At 36.7% G+C, this 15546-nt stretch overlaps 1 protein-coding gene across 50 annotated transcripts in view; it reads left to right on the forward strand.

Moving 5' to 3' along the window:
* Positions 1-13366, forward strand: part of RIMS1 (regulating synaptic membrane exocytosis 1) — a 460984-nt gene extending 447618 nt beyond the window's left edge. For all 50 annotated transcript variants that reach the window (XM_029943495.1, XM_029943497.1, XM_029943511.1 and 47 more), the window contains 5 exons: positions 2303-2441; positions 5147-5259; positions 8417-8518; positions 9303-9442; positions 10744-13366. In XM_029943495.1, the coding sequence (XP_029799355.1) occupies positions 2303-2441; positions 5147-5259; positions 8417-8518; positions 9303-9442; positions 10744-10962 (713 nt within the window). In that variant the 3' untranslated portion in view covers positions 10963-13366. The remainder of the gene's footprint in view (positions 1-2302; positions 2442-5146; positions 5260-8416; positions 8519-9302; positions 9443-10743) is intronic.
* The last annotated feature ends 2180 nt before the right edge of the window (positions 13367-15546 follow it).

Below are 15546 nucleotides of genomic sequence, written 5' to 3' on the forward strand. Positions count from 1 at the left end.
GGTCTAACACAAATACTTTACAGAAAACTAAAAACATTACTGAAGGAAATTTAAGAGGTGGGACATAAGTCGAGGGATAGATCACTTTATATAAGATTCACTGAGTAAATATTTCAAGTCCTCAATTTTAAATGATATTTATATTCAATATAAGGCTGTTTTGAAACCTTTTTAATAGAAATTAATAGGTGATTTTAAGTGGAAATAACTATATCCAAGAATAGAACAAGCCATCTTGAGGAAGAGCAAAGTTGCAGGATTTACCTTTATATGAACCAAACAAACCATAACACGACAGGGTGGGTACATGACACGTAATGCCAATTATATTCATTTCAAAAACAGACAGAACTAATCTACAGTGACAGAAGTTAGCATGGTGGTTATTATTAGGGGAGGGTAGTGACTGGTAGAGGTCATATTTAGAGCTTCTAGAGTGGGACAATGTGCTTGACCTGCTGGTGGTTACACAGATTGTCACTCTGAAAATTTATTGAGTTGTACATGTAGGTTTTCGATGCTTTTCAATATGTATGTTGGACTTCACTAAAGAGTTTACTTTAAAAAAAAATAAAAAAATAAATGGAGGGAGGAAATTGCACATTAGTATGTGTGGTGTGATCCTGGTATTGAGTTTATACCAGTTTTCTGATACTGTGGATAACAGCGGGCAATATTCACAACGTCCCTCTCCTCATAGAGATTAAATTCTAATTGGGAACAGACAACAAACAAATAGAAGTTTAATAGCAGAGCAGTGCTATGAAGACATATAAAGCATGGCAAGGAGATAAAAAGTGGTGGGGACCAGATAAAGCCTCTCTGCGGAGGTGACGTTAGCACAGAGACCTGAAGAAAGTGAGAGAGCACGGTAAGAAAATCAGGAGGGAAAGACAGTAAGGAAAACAGGCCCTGAAGCAGCATGCTTGGAGTGTTCAAGAAAATGCAGGAAGACCATGTGACTGGAAAACAATGATCCTGGGGACAAGAGGCAGAGCATGAGGTTGGAGAGGTGGCCACATTATGTGGCATTTTATGGACCATTGTAATAATTTAAGATTTTTCTTTTAATTTTGATGATAATCCAGCACAAGATCTTGAGCAAAGAATAACATATTCCGATTTGTATTTTAAGAAACTGCTGTGGTTTTTATGTACAGAATATTCAGCATTGAGTCCATATGGTAAAACCAATTATGTCTTTTATTAGACAATCTACAAAAGGATTGCAGTAACCAAAAATGAGAGGAAAACAGACAATTTTTCATATAGTCTATTTAGGAGTGTTTTGGGGCACCTGCTTCACAGAGGTTTTATGAGGGTTGAAGAGTTTGTGTATAGTACACATATAGTAGTTAATGTATATAGTTATACATATAGAGCATTTTTTCATATATTAATGGGCATTAAATGATACTATGTGAAAACTGAAAGAAAACAAGAAATACATATCAAATGTGTACATGAAAAAAGTGTGGCAGGTATTAAGAGTCTGTCTAACCTTTTGGTATTGTTCTAACCAAATAAATGTCTTAGAATTTCACTTTTGTGGTAAGAATAGACTGCTGGTTAGTGCATTTCAAAGTGGCTTGAAGAAGTTGCTCTGAACTTAGGGTTTAAGAAAAAGGTCAGCCGTTATAATTCATAATGCAAAAAGAGATTCACACTCAAAACTGCCAGTGAGAAGTCATTCAGCTCAGCCCAAAAGCCAGGAGATAGCTATAAAGACTTGGAATTACCACCTGTTCTACCTCCACAGGTATCCGTATATGCCATCTCAAATGAGATCGTGTATGTTAATGTGTTTCAAAAATCATTAAATAAAATACCACTGTTTGCTTTTATAGGATTGCTGATAATGGCCAAAACTGGTATTTTTCATGTTTGGTTCCCTGTGCCTTGTCTCCTTTAAAGGACAAGGCTCATTCATTTAGTTCCGTTTCCACACATTTGGAACCTTCCATATTGGGAATGTTCCTTTTCAGTTGTTCAGCATTATATTTCCCCATAATGCAGTTCAGTGCCAAATCCTACTTTTCATTGAAGCAGCAATAATACAATGAGTTCATGTTGGTTCACTGAGATTCAGGCAGTCTCTGGAATAGGGCGATGGTCTCCCTTCCCTGCTACCAGAGCGTGTTGTTGGCAAAGAGATTCAGCTAATCATATTATTCTCTTAGACTCTCTTTTACTGAGTAAACTTTTAATTATATGCATAATTGTTTAATTTGCAGGATCAACCAATATTCCTGAAGAAATTGTCTAAACAAGACTTAGAGTTTCTTGTATTTTCTCTTGTCAGAGTCGGGCCACAAGAAGTTAAAAAGCACCATCCAGAGAAGCACAGAAACAGGAATGGCAGCCGAAATGAGGAAGATGGTAAGGCAGCCAAGTCGAGAGTCTACTGACGGCAGCATCAACAGTTACAGCTCCGAGGGAAAGTAAGTGACGTCAGCACGTCTGCATGGCTTAAGAACCATGGGTTTTTAGTCACAGATAAAAATAACAAAACCACCAATGGTATGGTGCAGCTTCTTTCTTTCTTTTTTTTTAATGTTTATTTTATTTTGAGGGTGGAGGGCGGAGGGGCAGAGAGAGGGAGAGAGAGAATCCCAAGCAGGTTCAGCACTGTCAGTATAGAGCCCAGTGCAGGGCTCGGTCCCACAAACCATGAGATCATGACCTGAGCCAAAATCAAGAATCAGGTACTTAACCAACTGAGCCACCCACCCACCCCACAGCTCCTTTATTTAACTAGGAGATCAACCCTCCATTTTAAAACAGACTTACCTCTTATGATACATACACATGGACACACCTCAGCACCTGGGCACTCAGACCTTTCGAAGGTAGGAAGAGAAGCCACTTTACATACATAAACTGATCTCCATTATCCAGAAAAGCTGATAAAAGGCAATTACTGGATGTTTATTGTAGAAATGATACATTTAAGGGGTATTTCATATGGGTAAACTCATTGGCTCACTCACCAAACTCTGAATTAAAATTTATTTTTATTATAATTTTTTGAAGTTTATTTATTTGAGAGAGACAGTGTAAGTGGGGGAGAGACAGGGGAGAGGGAGAAAGAGAATCCCAAGCCAGCACAGAGCCCCAAGTGGTGCTGAAACTCACAAAACGATGATATCATGACCTGAGATGAAACCAAGAGTCAAATGCTTTACTGACTGAGCCACCCTGGCACTCCTCATTTAAAATTCAGACCTTGATTTTGGTTCAGGTCGTGATCCCTGGGTCGTGAGATCAAGCCCCACATTGAGCTCCTCACTGAGCATGGAGCCTGCTTGGGACTCTCTCTCTTTCTCTTCCTCTGTCCCTACCCAACTCAAACTCTCTCAAAATAAATAAACATTTTAAAAACGTAAATAAAATTTAAAAGTAAAAATTAATTTACCATATTCCTACTTCTCTCCAAACTATTTTGGGTTCTGAGTAACCCTAACACTCTCATAAAAGGAACTTAATTACGGCATCTTTGAGGTTGTCGTCTTTCTGGAGTCCGTATTTTCTCCTTCCGCTCTTGCAGATGAGAGTAATGTCCTTCCAGTTCGCTAGATGGGGCGGACGGAGTTCACAGAGCTCCCTTCCTCTCCGCCATCTTGGATCCTCCAGCTATTTTTGTTTTTAAAACATCACTTAGCTTTTTTTACCTTAGGAAAAGAGCCAAAAGTTCATCTTCCTCGTTATCCTTGTGATTAAAGAGTCTTAGTTAGTTTTGAAATTAATTATTCTTGAAAAAAATATAGCTAGATTTGTGTTTTACTTACTTGGTCTGATTTTACATATAGATCCTGCAAAAAAATCCTGCATTTTTCTATGCTTGAGAGTTTTTCTGTTAAAACCAAGCTTTTACTGAGGTGACAGATCTTACAATTAAGTAATTATTATTCTGTAGTGGGTTACTTGGGGATTGATTGTGTGCAAATTTTTCTATAATTATTCATTTATTGCCATTCAAAAATCTCATTTACCAATCTAATAGTAACAATTTGTTTTACTTTACTGGAGTTGTTTTATTCTGTTTAGAATATGAAATAAAATTATGCCAAGTTAATGATCATGATATGCTTACCCATTCCTGAAACTATTGTCTGTTTATTTGATCAAATGATTAGTATGCATCCTCCTAGCAACATATAGCTAAGAACAAATATCAGCAGGCATGAGTTATGGAGATGAACTTGATGACAAAATGCCAATATCTGATGAAATATTGTAATGTGACATGCAAATGAAAGAAAGGAGATGATATTTTGTGATATAAAATTAATGAGTCAAATAATATTTACCTCTACCTGAATAAGCCACTTAACCTCTCAGAGACTGACTTTCATGGTCTCTGGATGTGATAATAGTGTGTGCCCTCTCTAAACCCCTTTATTGTGAGGAACTAATATGTGAGAAAGCATACTGGAAATAATAAATCCCTACAGAAACGTGCTTATTCAAAAACTACTCAATGAAGGCCATGTATGTAGCGAAGATGGTTCTTGGTACATGGATACTCAACAAACAAGAAGAGCACGGTCACTCTCTACTAGAGCTTACAGCCCAGGGAGTTCGGGTAGTCATGGGGTAGTAAGAAACGGACATATTCTAATCGATTCTTTTCCACTTGACCTAAGTAAAAATCTCAGATAATAAAAAAATATAGTTCATTTTAAAAATGAATAAATTAAACAATTTTATTTATAAATAAGATTTTGTACTTTGCTATGATATTTATTGAAGAAATTATCAGGCATTTTTTAAAATTTAGCATTGTTACTTAATGTTCATGAGGAATTATTTATGTTAAGTTCATCATACAAAAATTTTCATCTTATATTTTATGTCAATAATATACTTATGTGGGGACATATATTTGTCCAGAAAACTCAGTATATTAAGAAACTATATAACTGAGCCCTCCTGAATAGAACATCAGTTCTTGACTTTAGAGGTTAGTTAGACCTTTTCTCAATCATTGCTGAGCTTTGCTTGGTTCAGAGGCAATGAATGCAAAGAATCACTAAGTAAACTGTCCAATGTTTATGATTCATGATCAGAATTAGTAGTCAGATGGACACTAATGAAACAAATTCTAGGAGATCTAATGTTTTGATTTTTGTCCTTTTGCTAATAGCTTAATATTTCCTGGAGTACGACTAGGAGCAGACAGTCAATTCAGTGATTTTCTTGATGGACTGGGACCAGCTCAGCTTGTTGGCCGCCAAACCCTTGCCACCCCTGCAATGGGTAAGAATCACTTTCCCCCCACAGGAAAACAGACATTTCATGATTGACAAGGTCATTTAAAGTATCATAATAGTAATATAAGTGAGAAGCTGCATTTTAGCTAGGTATTGCTGGTTTCAAATGACTATTCAAATTTCTAATGCGTGTTTCTAACTTGAAACATTATGCAAAACAAATAAAATTAGTATAAATCTTTGAATTTATCAGAAAACACTGTCAAGATAGAGTCTACTGTAGATCCAAACATAGGACACGGAAGGGTAGCATTTCACAGCCTGGCAAGATGGTGGATTATTCAGTAAAGGATGTTGGCATAACTGTTTCACTAAGGAAAAACAAAAAGATTAGTGAAACTGTCTCCCTACCTAAGAACTTAAAAAAATATTTTAGGCTGAATTATAATGGAGAAATTGGGTAGAGAAAGACACTAGAAAATACTGACAAACACGTACATTAATGTTTCTATGCTCTTGGAGTGGGAAAGAACTTCCAAAGGATCAAACCAAAGCCAGATAAATTGAAAACTTCTACTAGCAAAATATACCCTAAATTAAGTTAAAAGATAAATGATAAATGGAGAAAATTACATGTAACATGCACAACAGATATTCCCCTGAAAGACATGAGATTCTAGCTTGCCAGGACCCATGGAATACTCAGCAATATGGCTGAAAATAGGTCGCCACAAAGGCACATCATAATGGAATTTCACAACACCAGAGATTAATAGAAAATTCTATAAATTTCCTAAAAAGAAAAATAATTCTATGCAAAATTATCAAAAACATCAGGGGCTCCTGGGTGGCTCAGTCGGTTGAGCGTCCGACTTTGGCTCAGGTTTGTCTCACGGTTTGTGGCTTCAAGCCCATGCCAGGCATTGTGCTGACCCTGCGAAGCCTGCTTTGGGTTCTTTGTCTCCCTCTCTCTCTCTGCCCCTTCCCTGCTCACTCTTTCGCTCAAAAATAAATAAACACTAAAAAAATCAGATTTCCACTGGACGTTTCAATAATACTATTGAAAGCCAGAAAACTACTGAGTATTACCTTCAAAATTCTCAGTAACAATTGATTTCCTATGTAGAGTACAATAGCCAGCCAAGTTATCAAGTAAGTTTCAGGCTGGAATAAAAACACACTAACAAGAAAGATCTCAAAGCATTTTCCTCATACACAACGTTGCTCAGAAAGCTACTGGAGGATATACCTCAACGAAATGAACTAAGTGAATTAAAAAAACTGAGAACTAAAAAAGGAGGAAGAAAAAATCCAGTAAATGAGTGCTCAGCACAAGAGAGAAATGGTTGGGATACCCAAGATGGTAGTGAAGAAAAAGCTAAAGATAACAGTTGCAGCAGATTTTAAAAGCAATTTGTCCAAACGGTAGCATGTCAGAATCCATAAGATAAACTCTAAGAATACCTAGTGTGCTTGATTTTATGGAAGAGGTAAACAACTAGGAGAGAAATGAGGGGTTGAATTAATGATACATAACATAAAAATGTGAGCAAATACTTTTTAAAAGACACTTATTAAGTATAGGGAAAAGAAAGAGTTGGCCAAGAACAGAGAAGTGACTCTAGTTCACCCATTTCTAAATAATATTATGTAATCGTATTTATATAGACTAATATTGGAATAATGGGAATATTATATCAATTGGAATATTGACAGAAAGTGTCAAAATCTCGTGGGGGAAGGAAGGCGGTGAGAGATATTGAAGTTAGAAACTATTAATAATATTTAAAGGTGAAAAACATAGGAAAATACCTTATAAGTTTAGTATTTAGAAATAGGGAGGCAAAGGCCAAACAGTAAAAAAGAAACCACATAAGAATATTAAAAATCCTGAGAGTAGCAACCTTTAGAAGGCAAGAAGTTGAGAGAGAGAATGGGAATCTTTTATACTAAGAAGTAGGCTTATAGAACAGTTGGACTCTTTAAACTATGTGTGTGTGTGATTAACCAAACCAAAGAGACATCCAGGAGCTGAGTCTAAAACAGTTATAAACCTAATGGTTCTCAATACAGAACCACAAAGATGACCAACCGACTTATCAAATAAAAAGAATTCACGACTCAGAAAATGAAGATGATTTCAGTAAGAAAAAAATAAAAATAACTATATTTATTTTAAGAAATAAAGTTTCATCATATCAATCAGAAAATGGTGATCCCCTTAGTAAACATAGGCAATGCATAGGAACAGGCAAGACATAAGAGAAAGAATAAACACTGAAAATATCTAGATATGTGTTCAGCCTCTCTATTAACTAAAGAAATAAATTATAACTTTTTAACCATCAGATTGGCAACAATTAGACATACGGCTAATACCACTATTCATGGGTATAGACTATGGAAAGACAGATACTGCTGATGGGAGGACAGACTGGCACAATCTTTCTGAAGGACACTTGGCCATATACATGGCGTTTTTGGATGCCCATTCAACTAGACTGGAATTTATGCTCGGAAGATCATTGACCAAGCGTACAAAATCCTCTGAAAAGCTGTTCATGGCAGTGCTACTTACAGTAGTAACAATGTAATAGCCTATATTTCCATCTACAGGGATCTGGTTAAACAAGTAATAAATAAATTAAGGATGTATGGTCATGATTTAGATAGATAGATAGATAGATGATAGATAGATAGATAGATAGATAGATAGATAGATAGATAGATAGATAGATAGAGGAGAGAAGGAAGGAATAGAGGAAAGGGGGAAGTTAGTTAAAGAGAAAGTACTTATGAGGTGGCATATTCACCAAAACATTAATAGTCATTTTCTCTAAATAATGGAAATACAGATAATCATACTTTTCTACTAAGAAGAGTATTAGATGATAAACAGGATAAGAAAGCTTGGCATAGAAGAATAAGTTAAATATGGTATTGTTGTAATTAAGTGATTTACACACTAATACAGAACTCTCTTAACATGAATTACTACCGAAAAATGAAAAGAAACATTTCAAAACCTGATTTGGAGAAAGGGAAGAAAAGTAGCAGTAGGGAACTCTAAATTTTAGAGTTTCTTATCAAAATCATGAAGATCATAGTTCGGAGTCTATTATTACATGTCTCTGGTTTTTTTTTTTTTTACCTGCATGTAACGGCAAAGAAGCTGAAACACTTTGTTTCCCTTCCACTTGCAGGTGACATACAAATTGGAATGGAGGATAAAAAGGGCCAGTTGGAAGTTGAAGTTATTAGAGCACGAAGCCTCACGCAAAAACCCGGTTCCAAGTCTACACCTGGTAAGGAAAGGTGGTGCTATGTTTGGACAAGAGAATCTGACATAAGCAAACAATCAAAATATGTGCTGCATTTGATTCATACATGCTCTACTTTACATCATCTGCTTGATTAAAAAGATGGCTTTTCTGTGTTCTTTGATTCTATAAGAATGGCTCTGGGTTTTCCTTGCACAATTCTACTGTCAAAAGTCTAAGTAAGAATATGATCAAATTAAATTATTTTTTTCTGCACATTTACAAATGACATTTTTTAGGTCCAATCATAAAAAAATGTGCTTTTCTTATATTTATAGATTATTATCTTCATAATGTGAACTGGAGGGGCACCTGGGTGGTTCAGTGAGTTACGTGTCCGGCTTTGGCTCAGGTTGTGATCTTACAGTTTGTGAGTTCGGGCCCTGTGTCGGGCTCAGAGCCTGGAGCCTGCTTCAGATTCCTTCTCTCTCTGCCCCTCCCCAACTCGTGCTCTCTCAAAAATAAATAGAAACATAAAATAAATAAATAAATAAATAAATGTGAACTGTAAAGCCAGCTATACCCCAAGTCAGTCAGTCTTAGGTTAATTTTGCATACATTTACTTGAAACGAGGAAAATGGCAGTAATGGTAACATAAGGGTTTTAAGGAATAGAATTCATGGAGCACTGGAAAATTAAAATGATTTAAACAGTCAATGGGAAACTTCCAATAAGCATCTCTCTAATTCTCTGATAAAGCATTCTCTAATAAAACCAGTTTAACTTGAAGGATTAACTTCTTACATGCTAATGTTTACCTTTGTTCAGCTCCCTATGTCAAAGTATATCTTTTGGAAAACGGAGCCTGTATAGCCAAGAAGAAGACAAGAATTGCCAGAAAAACCCTTGATCCTTTGTATCAGCAGTCCCTGGTTTTTGACGAAAGTCCACAGGGTAAAGTTCTTCAGGTAGGTAAAAGTTTGTTTGACTTTTTACATCATAATGTCCACATTATCCATATAAACACTGAAGAGCAGTAAACATGAAGAGAATAGATTTCAGTAAGGAGAAATGCAGTGGAACATCCTTGAGTAGAAAAAACCAAATTCTTAATTTATAATATAAATAATATGGAGTATTAAAAATATCTGATGGATCTAATAATACAATTTTTACTTTCTCTCCCTTCTTTTTTTCCTTCTCTCCCTCCTCTCCTTCTGCTTTTGCCCTGCTTCCCAAAACCCCTCATCTTGATAGCACATAGATAGGTAGGTAGGTAGATAATCAAGGCAAATGATGCTAATCATTTATTGAGCATTACTATGTGCCAAACATGGGATACAAAGAAGAAAGGAAAGAAAAAGAGAATATTGAGAACTAGTGAATGTCAGATGCATTAAGTAATTACATACCATTACTTCTATTAAACATTTTAACTACTGTGTACATAAAATATCATTGTCCTCCTTTTTAAGATTATGTATGAGGATCTCAGAGATGAAATAATTTGGCAAAACCATTCAGTAAATTGAAAAGGCAGGTTTCACCCTCCTTCCTGTGTGAAGCAGGTGAATGCATTCAGCTGAGAACGTCTCCAGGTGACCAAAGGATTGGAAACTAGAACCTTAGGAGTAAGTGTAATGGAATGGATGCTTCTCTGATACCAACAGGGGTTGGCCCACCTTGTGCCAACTGCCTGCAAGCTCACTGACTTACTAATCACCTTATCAAATCAGAATTGTCAGGCAAGTGCTCTAAAGGAACCAGCTTACAACTGTTTTTCAACCTTCACTAACAAGTACATAATATAAAAGAAACTTAATGAATATTCTCATTCTTTATACATACTGCATCATACACACACTCCACCATACACCAAATTGCATTGTTTTGCTCTCCTAACTTGTACAAATTTTAATTTTTATATCTCCATGGCCCTGTACATCACTTACCAGATAGTAACTGCTAAAGAAGGTATTGAACGTATAAATAAACAAACTTGTATATGTATTTCCTTACCATGGTTTGTGTAGGTAATACCCCTCATTGACTATGGAAACGCTGGTTGTTTTCTATCTAAGCTAAAAATTATTGTGAAGTATCTCCTTGATCACCTTAATGTTAATATCTTTCTACCTGTTCTTCCTCCTTAGTGTCAGTTATATTCATTTCCTTTCATTCATTGACCCACTTTTGCAAAATAGCTTCTTTCAGTTCTCCAAATATGAAAGAGATGTTTGAGTTTTATTGCATTTCTCTGTCTCTGCAGGTGATTGTCTGGGGGGACTATGGCAGAATGGACCACAAATGCTTTATGGGTGTGGCTCAAATCTTGCTGGAAGAACTTGATCTCTCCAGTATGGTGATCGGATGGTACAAGCTGTTCCCACCGTCATCCCTGGTGGATCCCACACTCACTCCCCTAACCCGCCGGGCTTCCCAGTCGTCTCTGGAAAGTTCGACTGGGCCTCCCTGCATCCGCTCATAGTGAACTCCTACCAGAGTCCTTCCAGTGAAACTCTACCTTTCCGGATAATAATCTGAACCAGACATTTCATGATCAAAAGCATTGTTGGAGACAGACAATCAACTTGTGTTTTGCCTGTAGTAGTTTTACAATAATATGCCTCATTTGTTTAAAACCTGGCTTCATATGACAGAACAAGGCAGTCTATCAAAGTACAGGAAGAGTCAACATGCTAGTGAGAGTCACTGATGCTTCTAACAGAAAAAGAGGAAACTTCAGACACACACACACACACACACACACACACACACACAATGGAACAAACTGGAAACTCTCACTTTGTGAAAAGTTGTATTTTACACATTACTACACAGACCACAAACAGTGTTATTTCCCTGGTGTTTGAAAAGTTTTGTTTTATGTGTGTTTTGTTTATTTGTGTGTTGTTTGTTAGGTTTTGGTTTCTTGATTGTTTTCCTTTATTTTTCACTGGATTTGTTATTTCCACTGGTTTTTGGATATGTCACGACAGGCCTCATGATGCTTACAAAGACCCTTCCTTTCTTTTCCCAGAAGCACCAAAAAGGGCTGACACAGTCTCTGTGGCATCTCCCCGAAGTGCTCAGCAGCTAGGCAAGATGAGGCCAATGAAGGATTTCACTGGCTTTCGTTTCTTAATTTTTCAGTCTTATGTGTGCAAACCCAGAAAACAAAAAGTCACCTTCTGAAACAAATCATCGCAGAATCACTTTTTTAAAATGAAGAGCGTATCTGTTTGTGCTCTCAAACATCATTTTTCCCATCGTTTTTCATGGAAGACTTTCAGAGAAGTCAATCTGCAACTAATGCTGGGAACTAAAACTAACCACATAATTGTACTTCGGAAACACTCCTTTTAATAACTTTTTCTTCCTGATGTCCCGAAAGATGCTCATGTGTACAAACTATACTTTTGACTTCCCCAAATGGTGACTAGAAATGGATTTGAGCCTAAGACACTTTCAACTACGCCCAGGCTCCTCGGCCATGTCTCAGTGTAGACATCCCGCTCTGCCCTGGAAAGAGCGTGGTATGAGCTGTCCAGTACTCCACACTGGAAGTTCCAGCTGAAATAGTCTGCACTAAAGCAATGTTTTTATCAAATTTTAGTTTACATTTCTTTGAGACTGATGCAAGCACAAAGCTTGATTTTTTTAATGCAAAATATCCTACTTTTGGGAGGGAAATAAAACAAAGTCAAATTTCAACTTGCATTTTCTTCATTTGAGTTTTTCTTGGCCTTGAATTTCTCTTGTGACATTCTGTATATGTGCTACAAACTGCAGACTCTGCAGGTGCATTGATACGTTTCCCTCCTTTTATGAGTCATTCAACTTTTGTGATCACACAAATAGAGCAGCATGACTTGGAACTGTTCAAAGCTGCATGCACATTTTTTTTTAAAAAATGAAAAAAAGAAAAAAACCCAAAAGGCTATTTAATAATGTATGTTAGTTCCACATTAGAACAGCTTGTATGTTGCATGTACTTGTACAGTTTGCTCGTTAATTACTATACTGAAATAACCAAGAAATCTAAGCCATCCATTTTTGTTATAGACATTTTGCAGGTTTTAGCCAGACTCCATATATGAGTTTGGTGTGAAATGTCTATAGATGGACTTTATTTTTTACCCTCTGGAAAACGTGATGTAGTATGGACCAAATTCCTTCTAATAAATATTTTGGTGTAGATTCCTACTGTGGGGCTGTAACACATGTAGACACTGTGTACACACTAGGTTTTAATCCATAGACATACTGCCTGCACCAAGTGAATTATTTATTATTATTTACACATGCCAGAATTATCTGCCCATCATCCCACAGGGCACAGATTGACCACTACTCACCATGCTGAGCAGGAAGAACTGAAGCATTGGTGCACTTCTACTAGATTCCGTTCTGTCTTAGTGGCCAACAATCAACTAATTATAATTGGGTAGTACCTTTCTATTTTGACCACTTGTCTTAACACTCCCCTGTGCTTTTAAAATGAACAACTCATGTATGTAAACATGTTTAATAAAATTTACTTTTCATGTCAGTTGGTAGCCATCTGTGTTCTATGTTTTGCCAGATTTCCATTGTGGGTTCCATGGTGCAAAATGGGAGCCAGATCATGGGAAAGGGAGGCTGGGATGTGTTGTCTGCTGTGGGCATTTGACTTGACTTGTCACTGCACTATATGTGTCTTAATCTACACCCAAAGGGTACTTTGCATCACATATGAGTTTTCACTTTGTCAGCCTGTCTAAGTGAGCACATGACTATACTTCTGAAAAGTGGCATTATTAAAAACAATAAATCTCAGTAAGAATCAAATGGAAGGTTGTTTTTTGCTGCTGTTTGAGTGTGCTAATAAAAGAGACAACTCTCTTGTTCAATTGCCGAATCATTTCCAGTTATGTGACATATCAAAATTTAATTTATGCGTCTCTCATCAAAGCATCTGGCTCCTCTTTCCATCTTTTCTTTCTGAACCCCTGACTGATCCATATACCTTTGCTCTAGAGAAGGCCAACTCAACAAACCAAGCAAGCCATTAAGTTATCTTCAATAGAATCTTAGGGAATAAATATATCTTCAAATATCATAGATCAGTCTCTATAGGTAATATGTTAAAAGAAAAATTATTAGCTTTCTTTTATTTTATGACTCTTCTGCAAAAGCGTGTTCATGTATTTCATAAAATCATCCTCACAATACTTGGTAAGCAATAATTTCATATTGCAGTACATTTTTAGTAAAGTTGCTTTTGGGATCTAATATCCACCTTTTAAAAGCCCTTAGTATATTTTAGACCACACCAGCTTTAACTTAAAGCAATATAAACACAAATATCAAATCTGAGACAATAAATAAATATAAGACATGTCACTGCATAAGTGGTTTATAATTTTTTAAGCAGCTGACTGAATTTTACCTTATTTAGTTAACCAATCATTTGGTCTATAAGACATGATATTACCTGTTAGGTTGGGTCAAGGAGAAAAAAACAACAGATCAATTTACAACAAGCTGTCAGAGCAGAGCTGTTTGGTGCACATAACCAGGGGAGGGCGAGGGCAAAGAGGAGGCAGCTAAGTACAGCTTTAGACTTCTTTGTCTAGACAGAGACAGCAAAGCAGAAATCTCTCTTCAAATCAGGTAATTTTGCACAGCATTATGACTTGAGGGCCTACAGTGATGGAGAGAAAGTAACAGTAGGGAAAGCAATTTTCCTAAGTCTTCATGGTTTCCTGCTGACTCTGACAACTTAATGTCTGGAAATCCCACCTTGAGATGTATGATCTGATTACACATAAGTAACATTATTAAGGGCTTTGTTGGGTACTAGATGCTATTTACTTGGGATGTAAAAATGAAAAAAAAGAAAACGCACCTGTCTTAAAGGAGCCCCCTATCTACTAAGGGAGGCCATGACATAAAGAAATAATTACAGTAACCTATTTTTATTTGTATACACAAGTCTATGGGGATTGCCTGTAATTCTCACACCAACCCTAAGCATTAAGTACTTTTATAATCCTATCTCACATAAAGGATCTGCAGTTTGGAGAGGCTGAGCAACAGACCCAAGGTCATAGCACTGGTTAGTGATAGGGCTGGAACATGAACCAAAGTCTGACTCCAGAGCCTGCCCTGCTAAGCACTTTCCATCCGCCACTAGATGTTGAGCTAGATCTTTAAGAATGAAGAGTCCATCAGATGGGAAAGAACTCGAACCCAAACCATTCTCCTGCCTTAAGGAAACTCCCAGCCAGTTCCAAGTACTTTTGCCATAAACACCTTTACCACAGGCATCTTTGCCACAAGTATTTTTGCTGCAAACATTTTCACCACATAGCTAGTTAGCTATTAGGCAATTTTTCCCTATAAGATAAAAAAAAAAAAGCTTGACAGTTTGGTTTGACAGCTTGTTGGTTTCAGCAACTGGTTGGCAGTTTGGTTTCATTTCTCCATCGACAAAGCATTCCCATTTTTATACTATGTGAGTCTTAGCTCTCATAACGGACTATACAGTGGTGGAGAGTTGTGAACTGATAGGACTTTGGGGCATCTATTAACAGACATGAGACAATACATCAAGAACAATATGCCAAAAACAACACTGTAGAAGGCTTTCATGACACAAAACTCAGTTACAAATATGCATCTTAGTATTTGGAAACTGTACTTCTCTTAACAGTGGAAGATATAGCCCCCCCCCGCAAATATGCTGAAGAGACAAATCAACATGCAAAAAAAAAGTATATGTAATACTATGAATGAAGGACTTCAAAAACAAGTACTTAGGCACAATTCACAAAATAAAGTCTGTTATATACATAGCCTTGCCATGAATCTACATATATTTTTTAAATGTTCTATTTGAGAAAGCACAAGAGGGTGAGGAGCAGAGAGAGGGGGACAGAAGACCCGAGGTGGCTCTGTGCTGATAAACTGCAAGCCCGATCTGGGCCTTGAACTCACAAATCGTGAGGTCATGAACTGAGCCAAAGTCGGACATGCAACCACCCAGGTGCCCTGCATCTACATACATTTTTAATGTATTCAAATATTT

The sequence above is a fragment of the Suricata suricatta genome, chromosome 7 (genome assembly GCF_006229205.1).
Source record: "Suricata suricatta isolate VVHF042 chromosome 7, meerkat_22Aug2017_6uvM2_HiC, whole genome shotgun sequence".
Classification (NCBI taxonomy): domain Eukaryota; kingdom Metazoa; phylum Chordata; class Mammalia; order Carnivora; family Herpestidae; genus Suricata; species Suricata suricatta.